At 36.0% G+C, this 22695-nt stretch overlaps 1 protein-coding gene across 5 annotated transcripts in view; it reads left to right on the top strand.

Moving 5' to 3' along the window:
* BRCC3 (BRCA1/BRCA2-containing complex subunit 3) overlaps window positions 1–22695 on the top strand; it is a 55375-nt gene that overhangs the window by 21982 nt on the left and 10698 nt on the right. For 4 of the 5 annotated variants that reach the window (XM_047716914.1, XM_047716915.1, XM_047716913.1 and 1 more), the window contains one exon: window positions 18449–18523. The exons of the other annotated variant lie outside the window; for it this stretch is intronic. In XM_047716914.1, the coding sequence (XP_047572870.1) occupies window positions 18449–18523 (75 nt within the window). The remainder of the gene's footprint in view (window positions 1–18448; window positions 18524–22695) is intronic. 5 annotated transcript variants of the gene reach the window in all.

The following is a 22695-nucleotide window of genomic DNA, read 5'->3' as shown; positions in this document are numbered from 1 at the left end:
TTGCTAATGATGATGATGGTGATTATGGCTTAAGAATGGAAGGCTGGTTACTAGTTCTGTGTATCCAGAGGCTCAGTTGTAGAAGAGCATAAAAGATTAACTAGAGTCCAAAATTTCTGGCAGGAAGACCAAAAAAGGGTAGCCTCCAGGAAATTACACGAAGGGAGGAGTGTGTTAACACCAACTTCATAAAGTTGTTTGTAAATTTCTGGGCCCACTCATGAGCCATTAATGTATGGACCTGATCTTAATTAGCTAAATGATAACTGAATTAACTAGTAGACCACCACAGAGGTCCCATACTAACCACTGGGTGGCATGCAGGCAGGAAGGATCTGAAGATCACTAGAAATGCTCTGAAAGTTGAACTGACATTGGAACCACAGCCCACTGTGGAAATTTCAGCCTGAACTTAACTAGGCAGATGGTCTGCTAAAACAAAAACAACATTCTTTGTAGAATATAAACAAGACCCAGGAGATTATAAAAAATATTCAAAATACACAGTATATAATTCAGAATTAGTATGGGAAGAACAACAAAAATCTCAACTTGCATGGAAAACAGTAATCAACAGATGCCAACACTGAGGGGACAATGATGTAGGAATGATCTGATAGACTTTAAAGTAACTATTATAAAAATGTTTTTAAAAATCACAAATACTTCTGTAACAAATGTTTAAATAGAAAGTCTCAGCAAACAAATAGTTTGGCAAAACCTGTGAGAATCAACTTTCTTAGAACTGTAGAAACTAATCAGAACTTTATAGCAACCAGGCAAATGCTTAGTCAAAAAAAATCACAATCTCACATTTACAGAAATCTTTGTTGAGTCATTACAGGGCCACTAAGCTAATAGGACCGAAATCTCAGTGGCCATATATAACAAAGAATATAGATTATGAAAAATTAGTTCAAGAAAGTCACAAACACACAAACTCAGATAAAACAAGCAGCAACAACAAACCCTAGGGTGGGGCAGAATCTGGTTTCCACCATTCCTGTGTTATAATAGTCAAAACATCCAGTTTTAACAACAACAAAAAAGGCATTCAAAGAAACAAATTTGGGGCCGTAAAGAAGAAAAAGGAATTGATAAAAAATTCCTGGAGGAAGCGCAGACATTGGACTTATAATCAGTATTCTCAAAAAGCTAAAAGGAAACCATGTACAAAGAACTAAAGGAAACTATGAAAAGGACAGAGACTATCAAATTGAGAATATTGGTAAAGAGATAAATTATAAAAAGGAACGACTAGGAATTCTGGAATGAGAAGTGTAATAACTGAAGTGGGAAATTCACCAGAGAGGTTCAACAACAGATTTGAGAAGAAAAAAGAAAGAATCAACTGATATTATGTCTGAGGAACAGAAAGTGAAAAGAATGAAGAAAATTGAACAGAGCCTAAGAGACCCGTGGGACACTTTGAAATAGTATCAGTATACTCAAAATAGGAGTCTCGGTACAAGATGAGAAGGAGAAACAGGCAGAAAATATATATAAAAGAATAATGGTAAAAAAAAGTTCCCAAATTTGATGAATGGCATGAAGGTACACATCCAAGAATCTCAAAGAACTCCAAGCAGGATACACTCAAGCAGACTGACATTGACTCATATGATAATCAGTGTTGGAAGCCAAAGGCAAAGAGAGAATCTTGAAAGCAGCAAGAGAGAAGTGACTCATTACACATGAGGGATAGGGTTAGATTGAAAGGCAATTTATCATCAGAAACCAGGGTAGCCAAAAGGCAGTGGGATGAAATACTCTAAATGCTGAGAGAGAAAAAAAGAACAACAGAGCTACTAAGGAAGAATTCTGTATCTGGCAAAATCATCCTCTAAAATGAAGGAGAAATTAGCATTCCCAGGTAAACAAAAACTGAGAATATTGTTACTAGTAGATCCACCAAACAGTAGCTGAAAATACATTTTTCTCAAGTGCACATGGGATGTTCTCCAGGATAAACCACATGTTAGTCCACAAAGTAAGTCTCAATAGATTTAAAAAGTTTGAAATCATACAAAGCATCTTCTAAAAATACAGAATGAGATCTGAAATCATTTACAGATGGAAATTTGGAAATTTCACAAATATATGGAAATTAAATAATATAGTTTTATGCAACCAATGGGACAAAGAAAAAATTACAAAAGAAATTAAAAAATACTTTGAGATTGAAAATAAAATCACAGTATACCAAGATTTATGAGTTACCAAAAAAAAAAAAACAGTACTTAGAGGGAAATTTATAGCTATACAATAAAAAAGAAATAAGCTAGGAGTGCCTGGCTGTCTCAGTTGGTAGAGTGTGTGATTCTTGATCTCGGGGTTGTGAGTTCCCCCTCCAGGTTGGTTGTAGAGATTACTTAAAAAAGAAAACAAAGTTAAAAAAATAATAATAAAAAATTTTTAAGTCAATAGCCTAACTTTACAGTTTAAGGAACTGGAAAAAGTGTCAACCAAATACAAAGCAGTTAGAAGGAAGAAAATGATAAGTGTTAAAGTTGAAGACAAAATAGGGAATAGAAAAACAGTACATTTAAGGGACACCTGGGTGGTTCAGTCTGCCTTTGGCTTAGGTCATGATCTCTGGGTCCTGGGATTGAGCCCCACATTGGGCTTCCTGTTCAGCCAGGAGTCTGCTTTTCCCTCTCCCTCTGTCCCTACCCCGTGTGTGCTCTCTCACTCACTCTCTCACAAATAAAATATTTTTTAAAAGAAAATCAATAGAATTAAATACACAAAAAGTTCTTGGAAGAGGTCAACAAAATTGACATATCTTTAGTTAGAATGACAAAAATGAGAGAAGACACAAATAACTAAAATTTGAAATAAAAGTAGGGACACTACCACTGGCCTGCCAGAAATAAAAGGATTATAAGGTAAAACTGAACAATTACATGCCAACACATTAGATAACCTAAATGAAATGGAAAAATTCCTAGAAATACACAAATTGCCAAAACTGGTTCAAAAGGAAAGAAAACTAGAACAAACCTATAAAAATAGATTGAATCAGTAGTAAAAAAAAAAACCTCCTGACAAGGAAAATTCTAAAGCCAGATGACTCCACTGATTAATTCTGACACACACTAGAAGAAGAATTAACACTAATCCTTCTCAAATTCTTCCAAAAAATAGAAGAGGAGGGAATACTTACAATTCATTCTTTGAATCCATTACCCTGATACCAAAGCCAGACAATAATATCACAAAAAAGTAAAAGAAAAAAATTACAAGGCACTATTCCTTATGAATACAGATACAAAAATTTTCAGTAAAGCCCTAGCAAACTGAATACAAGAGCATAGTAAAAGGATTATATGCCATGACCAAGTGGTATTTATCCCAGACATATAAGCAAGTTTTAAGATAAAATCTTTAATATAATATGAAGGGAAATACCCACATGATTATCTTAATTGATGCACAAAAAGCATTTGACAAATTCCAGCACAGTTTCATGATAAAATCATTTAAAAAACTAGGAATTTAGAGGACATTCCTCAACATTTATGGACATTTATGAGAACCCCCAACTAAGATTTTACTTAGTGGTGAAAGAGTGAAAACTTTCTAAGATCTGGAACAAGATAAGGATGCCCACTTTCATCACTGCTATTCAACATTGTACTAGTAGTTCTAGCCAAGACAATTAGGCAAGAAAACAAATAAAAGGCATCCAAGTTGGAATGTAAGAAGTAAAACTCTGTATTTGAAGGTGACATGATCCTATTTATATAGAAAGTCCCAAAAAAGTCCCCCAAAGCTATTAGAGCTAATAAATTTAGCAAAGCTGTAGTGCTCAAAGTCAATATTCAAAAATCAGTATGTTTCTACATACTAGCAAGGAACAATCCAAAAAGGAAATTAAGAAAATAGTTCATTTACAGTAGCATTCATAATAATGAAATAGTGGAATACCCAGGAAAAAAATTTAACCAAGTATGGGAAAGACTTATAAAGTTAAAAATAGAATATGCTGCTGAAAGAAATTAAAGAAAAACTAAATAAATCAGAAGACATCCCGTATTCATGGATCAGAAGATTCAGTATCATTAAGGTGAGAGTACATCCCAAAGAGATCTCCAGATTCAATACAATCCCTATTAAAATTCTAATGCCCATTTCTGGGGTCCTGGGTGGCTCAGTCAGTTGGACATCTGCCTTTGGCCCAGTTCATGATCCCTGGGTCCTGAGATTAAGCCGTGCATCAGACTCCTTGCTCAGTGGGGAGCCTGCTTCTCCCTCTCCTGCTCCCCCTGCTTGTGTGCTCCCTCCCTCTGTCTTACAAATAAATAAATAATATCTTAAAAAGACAAAATTCTAATGGCCCCTTTAACAGAAATGGAAAAGATGATCCTAAAATTTATATGAAATTGCAAGGTGCCCTGGATAGCCAAAATAATAATGAAAAAGAACAAAGTTGGAGGAATTATACTTCTGGATTTCAAAACTTAGTACAAAGTTTCAGCAACCAAAACAGTGTGGATCTGGCATAAGTATAGATTATAAGCCAGTAGAATAGAATCGAGAATCCAGATGTAAACCTGTATACTTATGGCCATTTGATTTTCAACAAGGGTACTAGTGTTATTCAATGAGGAGAGAATAGTCTGTTCAAGTGTTGCTGGGACAACTGGATATCCATATCTATTATAAACAAAAGTTAACTCAAAGTAGGTCAATGACCTAAATAGAGGAGCTGAAGCCAGAAAACACTGAGAAGAAAACATAGGGATAATCATGACGTTGGATTTTTTTAATTTTTAATTTTAATTTATTTTTTAATAGGCTCCACGCCCAGTGTGGAGCCCAACACATGGCTTGAACTCACGACCCTGAGATTAAGACCTAAGCTGAGATCAAGAGTTGGATGCTTAACCAACCAAGTCACTCAGACACCCCCTGACATTGGATTTTAGATGGAATCTTAGATATGACATGAAAAGCATGAATAACAAAAGAACATAAAGTGGACTTTAAAAAATTAAAAACTCTCTTGCCTCAAAAGACATTATCCAGAAAGTGAAAGGACAAGCTACAGAATAGGAGAAAATATTTGCCAGTCAGATAGCTACTATGGCTCTAGTATTCAGAATATATAAGGTAGTCTCAAAATTCAACAGCAAAATGACAAAAAAAACTCTATATAAAAATGGGCAAAGAATTTGAATAGATCTTTCTAAAGAAGATGTACAAATGGTCAATAAGTACGTGAAAAAATATTCATCAGTCATTTTGAAAATGCAAATCAAAACTAAAATGAAATGCCCCCTCACATTTGATAAGTTGAAAATAATTTTCAAAATGGAAAATAGCAAGTTGGTAAAGATGTGGAGAAATTGGAAACTTTAGATGTTGCTGGTGGGATTATAAAATGGTGTCACTGTGGAAAACAGTTTGGTGGTTCTTCAAAAAGTTAGAATTATCTTATGTTGTAGTAATTGTATTCCTAGGTATATATCCAAAAGAATTAAAAACATGAACTCAAATACTTGTATGTGAATATTCATAGCAGCAGTATTCACAATAGTCAAAAGATGGAAACAACCCAAATGTTCACCAACTGATGAATAGATAAGCTAAATATACTACAGTTGACCCTTGAACAACATGGGGGCTAGGGGTGCCAACCCTCAGTAAAAAATACACATATAACTTTTGACTTCCCCAAATCTTAACTACTAATAGCTTACTGTTGACCAGAAACCTTACTGATAACATAAACAGTCAAGTAACACATATTTTATATATGTATTATATACTGTATTCTTCTAATATGAAAAGAAAATGTTAATAAAATAATAAGAAAGAGAAAATACATTTATAATACTATTCTGTATTTATAAGAAAAAATCTATGTAAGTGGACTCATACAGTTTAAACCCATGTTGTTTAAGGATCAGCTATATCCTTTGAATGGAATATTACTCATTTGGAATAATACTCATTCAGAGAAAAGGAATGAAATGTTGAAACCTGCTACAACGTGGAGGAATTATGCTAAGTGAAGCCAAACACAAAAAGTCACATATGATTTCATTATATAAAGTATTCAGAATAGCTAAATCCATAGAGACAGCAAATTGGTGGTTGGCAATGGGTTGAAGAGAGGGGAGAATGGGGGAGCAGCTGCTTAATGAATATGGTGTTTTATTTCGGGGTGATAGAAATGTTTTAGAACTAGTTAGGTGTTGTGGTCCCCCAACATCATGAATGTACTAAGTGCTACTGAATTGTTCACTTTAAAATGGTTAATTTTATATGAATTGTGTCTCATTTTTTAAAAACGGGCAAAGGACTTAAGTAGATATTTCTCCAAGGAATGTATATAAATGGCCAGTAAACACATAAAAAGCTGCCCTACATCATTAGTCTTTAGGGAAATGCAAATAAAAACAGTAATGATTGCATACTACTTCCCACCCAGTAGGATAGGTATAATTTTTTAAAGGAAAATAACATGTTGCTGAGGCTATGGAGACAGTGGAACCCTGACTCATTGTAGGTGGGAATAGACATTGCTTCAGTTGCTGTGGAAAAGTTTGGTGATTTCTCAATAATTTATATATAGAATTAACATATGACCTAGCAATGGTACCCTTAGGTAACACCAAAGACAATTGAAAACAAGTGTTCAAATGAAAACTTGTACTTGAATGCTGATAACAGCATTTTTTATAATAGCCAAAACCCGACATATAGGCTGATAAATGCTATAACATGGTGGACCCTGAATATTTGCTAAGCCACATACAGTACAAAATATCCAGAAAAGGCAAATCTGGAGAGACAAAAAGTAGAGGAGAGGCAAATTGGGAGTACATTTGTGTGTTGTTTCAATAATCAGCAGATCAGACAAAACTGAAAAAGCTGTACAGTGAAGGAAGGATGGCATTTTCAATAAATGGCGTTAGACAATTATACTAGCATATACAGAATAATGCCAGTCTAGCCTTATATCAAACTTCGTATAAAGAAAAGATCATAAGGGGGCGCCTGGGTGGCTCAGTGGGTTGGGCCGCTGCCTTTGGCTCAGGTCATGATCCCAGGTCCTGGGTTCGAGCCCCACATCGGGCTCTCTGCTCAGCAGGGAGCCTGCTTCCTCCTCTCTCTCTGCCTGCCTCTCTGCTTACTTGTGATTTCTCTCTGTCAAATAAATAAATAAAATCTTTAAAAAAAAAAAAGATCATAGGTTCAAATAGAAAACAAAACTATGAAAGTTTAGAGTTAAAGAGAGGAGAAAATCTGTATGTTGGGCCTGCCGACAACTTACACATAGAACCAAAAGTACTTTCCATAAAAGAAAACTTGATAAATGAGACTTCATCAAAATTTACAACTTTGCTGAGTGAAACTTGTTTTATTTTTAATTTTAATTTTTTAAAAGATTTTGTTTATTTGTCAGACAGAGGGAAAGAGAGAGCACAAGCAGAGGGAGCAGCAGGCAGAGAGAGAAGCAGGTTCCCCAGTGATCAAGGAGCCCAATGTGGGGCTCCATCCCAGGACCCTGAGACCATGACCTGAGCCGAAGGCAGACGCTTAACTGACTGAGCCACCTGGCACCCCATGAAAGAAACTTTTAAGAGAATAAAAAGACTAGTTACAGAATGAGTGAAAATATTTGCAAGTCACATATCTGACTATAGACTTGTATCAAGAATAGATAAAGAACTCTTAAAACTCAACAAAAAAAGCAAACAACCTGATTAAGAAACAGGCAAAAGACATGAACAGATACTTCAAGTATATAAGGATACCAAATAAGCACATGAAAAGATGGTGAACATCACTAGCTATTAAGAAAACGAACATGGAACTGGAACTCATAAAATGCTGGTGGAAATGCACAGTGATGAAGTCACTTTAGAAAACTGGGACTTAGCAGTTTCTTGTTACCTGCCATAGAGAAATGAAAATAATTTCACACAAGCTTGTATGCATATATTTATAGCAGCTTTATCATAACTGCCATAAAATGGAAACAACCCGAATTCCTTCCATAGGTGAGTAGATTATTAAACTGTAAGACACCCATATGGTGGAGAAATGCTCAACAATAAAAAGGAATGAACTTTTGATATGGGCAACTTGTAAGAATTTCGGAGGCTAAGTGGAAGAAGGCAGTCTCAAAGGCTATCTGCTGTATGATTGCATTTATGTGATATTCTGAAAAATGAAATTATAGGGATAGAGAATAAGTCAGTGGTTGCTAGGGCTTATGGATTGGGGTGGGGTATGAGTATAAAGGCTTACCATGAGGGAATTTTTTTAGAGTTGTTGATGGAAAATTCTGTACCCTTGTTAAAGTGGCTATTGGAGTCTATGTTAGACTTCTTTGAACTGTACTTCCTACACTTTGTACTGTATGACAAAAGTGGAAAAAAAAGCACGTTATATGTCATCAGTACATGACTTTTGTGACAAATGATTTTAAGATCTAAAGAAAGGGGTGATTTCATAGGAAAATATAGCAAAGCTGATTAAAAAATAGAAAACTTTTTTAGTGCAGTTATCAAAGCTGAGACTGAAAATAGTGATTAAGGATCTATGATTGTAAAAGCCGTCATGTTTATGTGGCTTCACAGCTGAATTCTAAGTAACTTTTGAAGGATAGGTGGCTCTAAATCCATTTGCATGTTTTTCCAGACCATACAGAAAGGTTAAAAGCTCCCCAATTTTTTAAAATAACTAGAATAATTTTGACACCAAAATCTGATTAGAGATATCACAGAAAAAAACTGTTGACCAGTATCACTTAAAGATGTAAAAATTCAGAAAAAAATATCAGCAAATCAAATATAACAGTGTTATTAAGGAATAATACACAATGAGCAAGTTCAGTTTAATCCAGAAATACCGGTTCCTTCAGCTTCAGGAAATCTGAATGTATTATAATTCATTACATCCAGAGATCATTGGAGAAAAACCATAGACACTGGAAAGACATTGACAAAAGTCATTGTTAATGGTAACTGTCAGGTACTTGATGTGCCTCCTCTCATTTAATTTTGCCAAAAATCCTGTGCCAACCCCCCTTTATTGGTGGGGAAATGAACTCAGAAATTAAGAGACTTGATGCCACATCACTAGAGCTCTTCTGTGGCCCCCAAGTTAGCAGCTGTCCCTGTGCATAGTCTGGATCCCAGCCAGGGACAGGGCCCAAGAACAAGAAGTATATGCAGTGGCGCCTAGGACGTGTTTATGTTCACTTGCAGCCTTTCTAACCCAGAGTATTTTATCAGAAGCCAGGCCCACTTGGTCACACAGCTGGTGGTCTGCATTTATTCGGTTTGTGGGAAGCTGATCCCAGGTCCTTTCCTCACCTTGAAGGAGAAAGGGTTTTGGAAGAGACAGCTTTGCTGCAGCAAAACCAACAAATATACAATATAGTATTTCTCATTAAGTTCATACTTTTTGTTGCTTTTCTAAATAGGATTCCCCCCTTTTTCTATTATAAATTCTGGATGGTTATTCTTGCCATATAGGTGCCATGTATTTTTCTAGGTAGATGATCAGCGTCAGCATCAGAAGTATTCTTACTGGTACGACCTATATACAAAAGTTGAATACCAGAGTTGAGTGGCAAACATCACTGTCTTTCTGACTCTCTTGGGAATACTTCTGATGTTCTATCAAATATGGGTGTTATGATTTTGTGGTAGACAGAACTTCTATTCCTTCATTAACTTAAGGAAGTTTCCTGAGAATTTTTAATTATGAATGTCTCTCATTTTATCATATGCCTGCTTGTCATTTCCTGAATTGACAATGTGGCTGTTTCCCCTTTTTATTAGTTTAGGTAATGGTTTACATTGAAAACTCTTTAAACTGAACCGTTGTTGCATTCCTGAGGTAAACCCTACTTTCCCATGATGTATTGTTCTTTTAATACAAAGTCAATTCTATTTGCTAATATTTGGCTCAAGATATTACCTCTATGTCCTTAAGTGAGATTAGCCTAAAGTATTCTTGACTTGGGTTTCTCTTGAGTGGTTTTGGTTTCAGGATTATTTTATTAAGTTATAAAACGAATTGGATTTTTTTTTCTCTTTTCTGGAAAGACAATATAACATAATAAGTAAGAACATAGCTCTGTAGCCAGATGCTTTTGTTGGAATCCTGATTTTCCGTGATCTTGACTTCTAACACCATAGGTCACTTTCTCTTGTTTTTCAACCATTTATAAATGGAATCATACAATATATACTCTCCTGTGTGTAGTTTCTTTCAATCAGTTGGTAAGATTCATCCATGCTGTTGTATGAAGCAATAGCTTAATAATTCTCGTTGCTGTATTCATTGTATAAGCATACCACAGTTTATTCATTCCATTGAGTGTTCCAGTTTTTAAGAGGCTCTTATTAATTGTGCTGCTATGAATATTCTTGTTGTTGTGAACATATGTACATTTGTTGGGTATTTCTGTTGGGTACCTACCTAGGAGTGGAATATATAGGTATATGTGTATATATGTTCAGCTTTAAATAGATAATGCCAACAGTTTTCCAAAGTGTCCGTACCAGAAATATTGGAGAGTTACTTCTTCCACATCCTTGCCAATGCTTGGTACTCTCTGTCTTGTTCATTTTGCCATTCTGGTGAGTGTGTAATTGTAGTACGTTGCGGCTTTAGTTTGCATTTTGTTGATCACTAATAAAGTTGAAAATCTACTCATACATTTTTTTAGGTCTAGCCTTTTATTCTTATATGAATAGCATCTGTCTTATACATAGATATTGCCCTATATTCATAGCCCCAAAATTAAAGTCAAATAATCAGAATGTTTTTATTTAGGTTCAATATGTGTGTAACAATTTACTAGGTTGTATTAGTTAAAATTACCTTTGGTTGAGAACTAAACAAAAAATCCAAAAATAGTACCTTAAGCAAAGTTAAATTCTCCATCACAGAAAAGAAGTAAACAGGTAGAGAGTAAATGGCTGTTTCGAAAGGAAATAGGCATCTTCTATCTTGTTACTCCATTTTACAAGGTCTCCAAATAACCCAAGATGGATGATAAACTTTAAGATTTACCATGATATTCTTAACAGGTAGTACATATAACTTTTTCATGTATTTCTTATTAGCTAGCAAATATACAGTAACAGCTAGCTGCAAGAGACGCTAAGAAGTATTTTAGCTTAGAATCCATGTACCCAGCTAAAAATTAGGGCTTTTGTTTACTAGGGAAGATACTTAGGGGATATCTGCAGCAGTTTCTTTTCTACAGGATGTGTTAGAGGGAAATCAAGAAGTAAAAGCTGCAGTCCTTACTCCTACTCCTCTACTCCTACCTAGATTCTCAAATGTATTCAGTAGTCAAGACTGTAGTGCGGCATTCAGCATTGTGATAGGCAATTTAAGGGACCTAAGAATCCATAAAGGAAAAGAGCAACCTGGACAGAAACAGAAAAATATAAGATAGGAACAGAATGGACATTGAATGAATGATTAAATAATGGAAAGACTGAGCATTCTATTCATTTTTTTTTCCCCAATTGAGAACAGCTTAAAATTATACAGTAATGCAAGGGAGTTACTTTAACATTTAATTCCTTATAATGATGTGTTTTACTTTAGGGGCTGAGTGCAAGTGTGTGTGTGTTGCAAATATAGAGATAGTGCATATATAAATATGTGTGTGTATGTATATGTGTGTGTATATATTATATATATATAAATATACACATACACACGCTTGTATACCTTGTGTTAGTAAACATCCTTTTTGATATTTATACTCCTATCTTTCTCAAATGGAATAACAATGGAATGTCCTCAGTTATCTTAGGGATGTTGTAAGCCATTAGTTAAAAAAAAATGTCCCAATTGCACCAGATCCTCCTGTCCCTAAATGGAACATTCCTAAAGCTTCTAGATATTACATATCTAGAGATAAAGCCAACCTCCCAGCATGCAAAAACATGAAAAAATAACTTTAGAAACATACTCATATCCACGAGGGAAATAACTACTGTCATAAACTGTAAATTACATGTAGAGTGACATCTGCAAGATGACAGACTAGGAGAAAAACCACAGACTAGGAGAAAAACCACAGGACCAGATGGCTTCATAGGTAAATTCTACCAAATATTCAAAGAGGAATTAGTACCCTTTTTAAAACAGAAGAGGGAACACTTCTGAACTCATTTTATGAGAACAGCATTACCCTGATACCAAAGCCGTGTAAAGCTAGAGTACTACGGGCAAATATCCCTGAATGAACAGGGATGCAAAAATCTTTAATAAAATACCAGCAAACTGAATTCAATAGCACATTAAAGGGATTATACACCATTAACAAGTGTACAAATGTGATTATCCCTGAGATATAAAGATGTTTCAACATATGCAAATAAATCAAGTTGATACACCATATTAACAGAATGAAAGATGATAAAAACCACATGGTCACCTTAGTTAATGCAGAAAAGCATAAAAATTCAACAAAATAGGTATAGAAGGAACCGGGGGGGAACTGAAAGCTTTCCCTCTAAGATCCAATACAAGGCAAAGATACCCAGTCTTGCCACTTCTGTTCAATATAGTGCGGGAAGTCTTAGAGCAGTCATACAAGAAAAAGAAAAGTCCTCTATATCAGAAGTAAAATTTATCTCAGATCTCAGATGACATCACGTATGTAGAAAACCCTAAAGATTCAACAACAACAAAAAAACTTAAAACTTATAAATTCTGTAAAGTTGCAGAATAAAAAACAAATATATAAAGATCAGTTAATTTTCTATACACAAACAAACTAGGGAATAAAATCCCATTCACAATACTTAGGGATAAGTATAAAATACTTAGGGATAAGCTTAACCAAAGTCAAAGACTTGTACCCTGAAAATTATAAAATATTGATGAAGGAAATTAAGGAAGACAGAATGGAAGGACATGCCATGTTCATAGATTGGAAGAATTAATGTCCGTACTACTGAAAGTGATCTAAAGAGTCAATGCATTCTCTATTAAAATCCTAATGGCATTAAAAAAAACATGTTTACTTATTTGAGAGAGAGAGGAGAGGGGCAGAGGTAGAGGGAGACAAGCAGATTCTTCAATGAGCACGGAGTCCAGTGTGGATCTCGATCCCAGGACCATGAGATCATGACCTGAGCCAAAATGAAGAGCTGGACGCTTAACTGACTGAACCACCCAGTTGCCCCCCCATGGCATTTTTTACATAAATAGAAAAAATAATCCTAAAATTCATATGGATTCACAAAAGACCCCAAATAGCTAAAGCAATCTTGAGCAAGAATGAAGATGGAAGCATCACACTGACTGGTTTCTAAATACTATTATAAAATGACTGTAATGAAAAAGTATGATACTGGCATAAAAAATTGACATCTAGACCAATGAAGCCCGGAAATCAATCCACATGTTCTTCAGCAAGATTCTCAGCTGCGAATCCACTATAACATGAATACATGATTTTGGAAAACCTGTATATCCACATGTACAAAAACGAATTTGGACCCTCACACCATATACAAAAATCAACTCAAAAGGGATTAAAGACAGAAACGTAAGACCTAAAAACATAAAACTACTAGAGTAAAATGTAGGAAAAAAGCTTTTGGAAGAACTTGGCAATGATTTTTTTGGATGTGGCAACAAAAGCAAAAATAGGCAAGTGGGATTTCATCAAACTGAAAGTTTCTGCAGAACAAAGGAAATATTCAACAGAGTGGAAAGGTAGAGCCTGTGAAATGGGAGAAAATATTTGCAAACCATATATCTGATAAGGGGTTAATATCTAAAACATATAAGGAACTCGATAACAAAACCCCAAATAACCCAATTTAAAGAAAAGTGAAAAAAATTAAAACGTGAAGGACCTAACTAAACATTTCTAAAAAGAAGGCCTACAAAGGGCCAAGAGATATTTGCAAGGTACACAGCATCACTAGTTATCAAGAATGATATGCATTCATGTATGTCATACATGCACAATGAGTATTATGGAGCCTTAATATAGAAAGAAATCTTGCCATTTGCAACACCATGGATGAACCTAACCTTAACCTCGTGCTAAGTGAAATAAGCTTGACACACAAAGACTTCACTTCTATGTGGAACCTAAAACAAACTCACAGAAACAGAACATAGAATGGTGGTTGCCAGGGACTGAGAGGTGAGTGAAATCGGTAGATATTGGTCAAAGGATACAAAGCTTCAGTTATGCAAGATATGAATAAATTCTGGAGAGCTAATATACAGCAATGTGACTGTAATTAACAATACTGTATTTTATACTTGAAATTTGGTAGAAGGGTGACGCCTAAGTGTTCTGAACCCACCAACAGTTATACTTCAATAAAGCTATTAATTGAAGTACAAAGCACTGATTTTCTCTGAACTTTGGAGTAATTTAATAGAAACCTTTTAAGTACTAAGAACAAATTTATTTTTGTAGGATGGTGAAGATAGCGGTATGAAAAAAATCTCTTTAGGAGTGCATCGTTGGAGGGAAAGCTTTTTAACTGGAAATGTCAGTGGTACCAGTGTTTCCAAATGTGTTTGTCATTACGTTCTCAATAAATGGTGCTAACCCTATAAAAGAATGCTACTGTAATGGAATAAAACAGAAGAAGAATTGGATTCTGTCACAAGAGACAGTTACTAGGTCGAGGAGTGACTTTCAGAAATAAAGTTGCTCGTCCAAGACCATGCGGCTGGACAAATGCTTACTCTGTGTCTCCTTTTAAGAATGTCAGGGCCCAGGAATGGCTGGGTGGCTCAGTGGGTTGTGTCTGCCTTTAGCTCAGCTCATGATCCCAGCGTCCTGGGATCCAGCCCTGCATTGGGCTTCTTGCACACTGGGGAGTCTGCTTCTCCCTCTCCCTTTGCCCCTCCCCCTGCTCATGCCAGCACTCTCTCTCTGACAAAAATAAATAAATAAAATCTTTTTATAAAGAATGTCAGGGCCCAGAGGTGCTTGGGTGGCACAATCGGTTAACCGTCTGACTCTTGGCTTTGGCTCAGGTTGTGATCTCATGGCTGTGGGATTGAGCCCTAAATCGGGCTCCGCACTCAGCACGGAGTCTGCTGGACATTCTCGCTCCCTCTGCCTCTGCCCCTCCTCCCATTCATGCTCACTTTCGTTCTCTCTTTGTCTCTCTCTCTTTGAAATAAGTAAATAAATAAATCTTTTAAAACAATGTCACGTCCCAAATCTATTTAACTGAAGGCACTGACAAGATCATCAAAATCATTACTAGAAGCAAATGATCTAGAACCTCCACATAAATCAGATATAGAGCTAGAATGTCATCACACATAAAATAGAGGAGAAACCCATGAACAAGGAAAATTACGGCACCCATTGAGTGTTCTGGTTTTTTTTTTTTAACCTTCTTAATCTTCAAGACCTTATTTTAGCTGCACAATGCTATTTTTTTCTTGCTTGCTCATTTTTTAAACAGCTTCATTAAGGCATAATTGATATGCAAAGAACTACACATATTTAATGTATACAATTTGATGAGTTTGGACGTATGTAAATAGACGTGATAGCATCCCCACAATCAAGGTAATAGACATTGCCAGTACCTCCAAAGTTTCCTTGTTTCCTTTGTGGGTTTTTTCTTGTTTGGTTCATTTTATTTTGGGGAGGGGTGTTAAGAAGAGAACATGAGATCTGCCCTCTTAACAAATTTTTTTTTTTTAAGATTTTATTTACTTATTTGACGGAGAGAGACACAGTGAGGGAGGGAATGCGAGCAAGGGGAGTGTGAGAGGGAGAACCAGGCTTCCGGCTGAGCAGGGAGCCTGATGCGGGGCCCGATCCCAGGACTCTGGGATCATGACCTGAGCCAAGGCAGACGCTTAATGGCTGAGCCACCCAGGTGCCCCGCCCTCTTAACAAATTTTGAAATGCATTATACCTTACTGTTCATTCTAGGCACCGTGTTGTACAGCAGATCTTTAGAATTTATTCATGTAGCGTAACTGAAGCTTTATGCCCATTGAGTAACAACCCCTTTTATACCTACCCCCATCCCCTGGCAACCAGTACTGTATTCCCTGCTTCTATGAGTGGAATCATGCAGTATTTGTCAGCTATGGTAATTTATAGTTTCCTAGAAAATTATCCATTTCATCTGTTTTCCTTTCTTTGCACTTGATATATGTATTTAACATTTAAAATTTTTTTTCAAAATGTTTCATTTTCTTTGTAGCACTAATATAAGTTAGTTGTTCATTTCTTATTTACAGTCTCCTTCCCCCCATTAGATTGTTGTCTCCATGACTGTAGGGACGTCCTATGTCTTGTTGATTAGCGCCTAGAGCAGGGCCCGCCACATGGTAGCCATTCGGTAAATATTTCTTGAGTGGATGACTGTGTGATCTGTTTCTTTAAGGATGTCCCCTTTTCCATTGCTAATGCTGTTTACTTGTGTTTTCTCTTTTTTCTTGATTCTGTTGCCAGAGGCTTATCTATTTTGTTGGTTTTTTTTAAAGGACCAGCTTTAAGTTCTCTAGATCAATTCAGTTTCTTATCTTTTAAAAAAATTCTGCTTTTTTCTTTATTAATTTCTTCCTTCTGTTTTCCGTATGTTTTATTGTTGCTGCGTTGTTCTCATTGTTGTCTTCATTCTAGATTCTTGAGATAAGGGTCTCCTGGGTGACTCATTCCGTTAAGCCTCTGCCTTCAGCTCAGGTCATGATCCCGTGGTCCTGGGATCGAGCCCCTGTGTCAGGCTCCCCGCTCAGCACAGAGCCTGCTTCTCCTCCCTCTGCCTGGTGCTCCGCCTGCTTGTGCGCGTGCGCTCTCTCTCTCTCTCTCTCTCTCTCTTTCTCTCTCTCTGGTAAATGAATAAAATCTTTAGAAAGATGAATTCTTGAGATGAAAATTAAGTTTACTTTCTGTCTCCCTTGTTCTCTGGTAAATACTTTTAATGCTATAAATTTTCCTCCTCGCTTTTGCTTCATTCCATAGGTTCCAGTGGCTTTTTTTTTTTTTTTACTTCTGATTTATGTTTTCAGTTTTTATTTTCTCTTCAAGTGAACAGTTAGTTATTTAGAAGTGCATTTAAAAATTTCCAGGTTTATAGATCTGGGAGGGGGTGGATTATATTTATTTATTTATTTTTCTGTTACATTAATTTTTTTTAATTCTTTCATTTTTTTTAAAGATTTTTTTTATTTATTTATTTGACAGAGAGAAATCACAAGTAAGCAGAGAGGCAGGCAGAGAGAGAGGAGGAAGCAGGCTCCCTGCTGAGCAGAAAGCCCGATGCGGGGCTCGAACCCAGGACCTGGGATCATGACCCGAGCCGAAGGCAGCGGCTTAACCCACTGAGCCACCCAGGCGCCCCTAATTCTTTCATTTTTTTTAGAGAGAGTGAGAGTGTGGGGTGGGGAGGGACAGAGGGAGTGGGAGAGGGAGAGAGAGAGTCTTAGGCAGGCCCCACACCCAGCACAGAGTGCACTGCAGGCCTCGAGGTCACAATCTGAGATCATGACCTGAATGGAAATCAGAGAGCCACCCACGTGCCCCATAATTTTTAATACATTATGGTAACCGTGTGGCCTAGGAGATACCGGCTTTACAGAAATTTTTGGATATTTCCTTTGTTACCTAGAAAAGGGGTCCACAGACTACATCCTGTAGGCTCAAGGGCCTGGTGCCTGTTTCGGAGCATCTGACCTTTGTTTACCAGTTACAGCTGCTCAGCTGAGTGGTTCTGACAGAGATCCTGTGGCCCACACAGCTGTTCTACACAATAATGTTTTACACAGTAAAACAAAATGCTGTTTTTAAAAAAACAAATTAAAACAAAAATGTTTTACACAGTAAAACGTTTACTGTCTGGACTTTTCACAAAAAGTTCACTGACCTCTGACTTAAAACATGGTCAATTTTCATACTTTTTTATATGCACCAAAAAATATGTATATTGTCTCTTGGGTACAAGTCCCTTATCTCCTTATTAGCATAAGCTTGTTAAGTTGTGTTACAGTGGTCCTTATATCCTTCCTCACAGTGTGTGCTTTTGGTTATACATATCTGAGAGAGACGTGTGGAAACCTCCCATCCGCTTCTGTATTTTAGGGTTAATCTATTTTGAAGCTGCATTGGTATTGCATAAAGAGTTTATAAAGGTTCATAGCTATTATATTATATTGTCCTGTTGTGTTTTCCATCATAAAATATGAAATAGCTTTCTTTGCCCATTTACACGTTTATTTATGTATGCCTTAAAATATTTCTAGAGACTATGATTGTTTCTGTCAGGTTTAGGTTGAACTACGTATATTAGGGAAAAAATTAAATGATAAATGACAGTTTAAACAAGAAACCTTATTTCTTTCTTGGGTTGAAGTCTGGAGATAGGTATTCCAGGGCTCTGTGATGTCATCAGGCACCCAGGCTCCTATCTTCTGCTTCACCATCTTGGTATATGGTTTTCATCCTAAGGTCCCCTCATGGTCCACGAGACTTCTGGAGTTCCAGCCAGCACATCTCCATTGAGGGCCAGAAGGAAGAGGAAAGGTAGGAGGGCAAAAAGGGGCTTGCCCTAGCTCAGCTGCTCAGCCAATTTCTAATAAATGACGTCAGAAATCCCAGAAAACAGTTCCATTTCCATCTCACTGGCAGAACATAGTGAAGTAGCCACACCTAAGCAGGGAGGCCTGTCAGGTAGCTTTGGCTTGGCCAAAGATCGCCATTCTGTTCCCAAGGAGGACGGTGGGTTAGGGTTAGGTTAGGACGGTTAGGTTAGGTGGTTAGGGACACGTGTGTCCGCCACGGCCTGTTGCATGTTGCCTTTTCCTTCACTGTCAGCCTTCCTCAGTTATTTTGTTTCAGGGTCTCTTTTAAATAGAATATAGCAAGATCTTGAGTTATTTGGTTTTAAACAATCAGAACATCTGTCTTAATAGGTGAGTGTAATGCATTCATTTTAGTATCATTGCTGCAATTTTCTGTTTGCCTCCTGTTTGCTTTCTGTTTATTTCTTTTTACTTTTCCTGCCACTTGTTACATTGAATTTTCTGGTTTTTTTTTTTTTTTTTTTCTGTTTTAGAAGTTGTGTGTACTGTTTTGATTCTTTTAGTTATTAGTCTTGGTGTTTTTTTAACATTGTTTTAAAATAATTTCAAATTTACAGAAAAGTTGAAAGTATAGTACAAAGGATTCCTGTGTGCCCTTTACCCAGATTCCTCAGATGTCAACATTTTATCATATTTCCATTATCATTTTTTCCTTATACCTATAAATAGTGTTTCTTTTAAAAAAGATTTTATGTATTTATTTGACAGAAAGACAGAGAGAGACACAGCGAGAGAGGAACACAAGCAGGGGGAGTGGGAGAGGGGGAAGCAGGCTCCCCGCGGAGCGGGGAGCCCAATGTGGGGTTATGTATTCTGGAGTTGAGAGGATCCCCAGAAAAACCACCCATCCAACTCGTCAGTGCCACAGATGAAAAGAAAAAGAAGGACACGAAGTTCCCTTCTGCGCTCGGGGAACTTGTCTGAGGTTCTGGTTGAGCTGATGTATGTTCATCAACCGCCCTTGCCCTGAGCCAGACTCTGCCAGGGGCTGGAACAACACGGCAGAATTACTACCATCATTCTCTGGTATTCAAGAGCCCCCAGTTTAGTCAGGGGGACAAAGAAGTAACAAAAGAACAGTGTGCCTCAAAATACTTCATGATAATAATGGACTAGAACCCATTGAATAAAATAAGAATCCAGATATACACATATATGTTAAAAATAAATTAATAAATAGACAAATGGACAGGGAAAGCCCTTCCTGGGAGTAGATTGCCAACTGACAAATGTACTTTCTTTTAATCTATCATTAGGTATTTTGAGGCACACATTGTTTCAGAAGCAACCAGTGGAAGCCCCTCCCATGTTCTTTTGACACATTTTCCTTACTCTTTGATTTTGTGGCACAAGATGTTCTTTCCTGGACTTTTCCAAGGAGCCCCAGTTCCATTTAGTTTTTAACATCTTTATTGAGGTACAGTTGCATACAATAAACTACACATGTTTAAAGTAGACAGTTTGGCAAGTTTTGACATGTACATTCTTAGATAATGAAAATATCCCTCACTCCCCAAATTTTCCTAGTGCCCCTCTGTAATTCCTCCCTTAGTACTCCCTCTCCCTCCTGCAACCGAAAGCCCTGATCTACAGTCGCTGGAGAGTAGTCTGCATTTTTTTAGAGAAAAAATAGACACATATGTAGAGTCATAGACTGTAAGCTTTTTGTCTGTCTCATTTCATGCACCAGAATTATTTTGAGATTCATGTACGTTATAACAGGTATCAATAGTTTACACCTTTTATTACAGAAAAGTATTAAATCATTTAAGTATTACCCCAATTTGTGTATTCATTTGCCTGTTGATAGACATTTGAGTTACTTGCAGTTTTGGTTTATTACAAACAAAGTCTTTGTATGGATATGTGCTCTCTCTTCCCTTGGGGCAATATGTAGGAGCAGCCTGGTTGAATTATATGGTACGTGTATATTTAGCTTTTTAAGAAATTCCAGACTTTTCCAAAACAGCCTGCTGAGATTTTTGATTGGGATTACATTGAATGTGGATCATTTTGGGGAGAATTGACATCTTAATAATATTGAGTGTTCCAATCCATGAACGTTTGCATCTCTCCATTTATTTAGGTCTTTAATTTCTCATTAATGTTTGTACATTTCTGCATACAAGTCTTGCATATCTTTTTTCAGATTCATCCCTACACATTTCATATTTTATCCTATTGTAAATGCTTTCATTTTAATCTCAATTTCCTATTGTTCATTGCCACTGCATAAAAATACAGATAATTATTATATATTGAGTTTACATCCTACCTTTCTAAATTCACTTCTTAATATTAGTACCTTTTTTGAAGAGTCCGTTGGATTACCCACATAGGTTGTCATCTGTGAATAAAAGCAGTTTTACTTCTTTCTTTCCAGTCTGGATGCCTTCTGTTTATTTTTCTTACCTTACTGCACTCTATCCAATAAACTGCTGAATTCAACTGTTGGGAGCAGCCATGGTACCTTTCTTTCTGATCTTAGGGGAAATCATTCAGTCTTTTACTATTAAAGTATGATGTTACCTGAAGGTTTTTTCTTATTGATTTGAGGAAATTTCCTTCTATCCCTAGTTTGCTGAGCATTCTTTTTTCATCAGTAATAAATGTTGCATTTTATGAAATGCTTATTTGTATCTACTGAGATGCTGCTATAGTGCTTTTCTGTTTTAGTCTGTTAATATTGATGAATTACATTGAATTTTTATTCCTAAACCAACTTTGCACTCCTGGAATAAACCCCATCAGTCAGGATGAATTATCCATTTTAGGTACTGCTAGATTTGATTTGCTAAAATTTTGTTCGGAATTTGTACATCTATCTACTTGAGGGATATTAGTATGTAGTTTTCTTGTAAAGTCTTTCTCTACCTTTGGTATCAGAAATACTGGCTTCAGAAAACAAGTTTGATGGTATTGTCCCCTTTTCAATTTAATGGGAGAGTTTTTGTAGAACTAATAGACTTTCTTCCTTAAGTATTTGGTAGAATTCACCAGTAAAGCCTTCTGGGCCTGGAATCTTCACTGTGGGAAGTTTTTAACTACCAGTTTGATTTATTTAATAGGTTCAGGGCTATTCAGGTTATATATTTCTTCTTGAGTGAGCTTTGGTAATTTGTATATTTCAAGGGACTTATTCATTTCATCTGAATAGTTGAATTTATTGGCATAAAGTTGTTAGAATATCTTTTATTTTTTATTATCTATAAAATCATTGTAATGTCATCTCTCTTGTTACTATATTGGTAATTTGTTTTTCTTTTGTGATAAGTCTGGTTAGAAATGGAACCATTTTATTGGCTATCTATCTCAAAAAAATCACTTTGGTTTCATTGGTTTTCTCTGTTGATCTGTGCACTGTTCTGTTTGTCAACTCTGATATATGTTACTTCTTTCTCTTTGCTTACTTTGAGCTTCACTTGTTCTTTTTTCTGTTTTTTTTCTTCTACTTGTTTTATGGTGTATGGATGCTGAGTTCATTCATTTGATGTCTATTTTCTGTTTTTATAGAAATTTATGTAAATTTCCAAGTAATCCTTTAGTTGTATCTCACAAATCTTGCTGTGTTTTTCATTTTTATTCAGTTCAAAATAATTTGTAATTTTCCTTTTGACTTCCTCAGTGACCCATAGGTGTATGTATGTATGTATGTATGTATTCCTCAGTTTTACTGAGATATAATTACATACAACATTGCATAAGTTTTAGGTGTTGAGCATAATGATTTGATACATGTATATATTGCAGAATACTTGGCACAAATTTAGTCAACATCCATCATCTTGCATAGTTACAAATTGCTTTTGTGTGTATGTGTGTGATGAGAACTTTTACGATTTACTCTCTTAGTAACTGTCAAATATCTAATATAGTATTGTTAACTATAGTCATCATGTTGTACATAACATTGACAGGACTTATTTATGTTTTAATTAGATGAATTTATCTATTAAAGGAAGTTATTTTTAAAATTAGATATCAAAGACAAACCCAACTCTAGGCTCTATGCAAGACTCAAAGAAAACACAAAATTTCAAAAAGCCTAAAAATAAAGGGATGGGCAAAAATATATCAGGAACATGGGAACAGTAAGAAGGTAGGTGTTGCAAT

The sequence above is a fragment of the Lutra lutra genome, chromosome X (genome assembly GCF_902655055.1).
Source record: "Lutra lutra chromosome X, mLutLut1.2, whole genome shotgun sequence".
NCBI lineage: Eukaryota > Metazoa > Chordata > Mammalia > Carnivora > Mustelidae > Lutra > Lutra lutra.
This window is presented reverse-complemented; position numbering and strand designations above follow the sequence as displayed.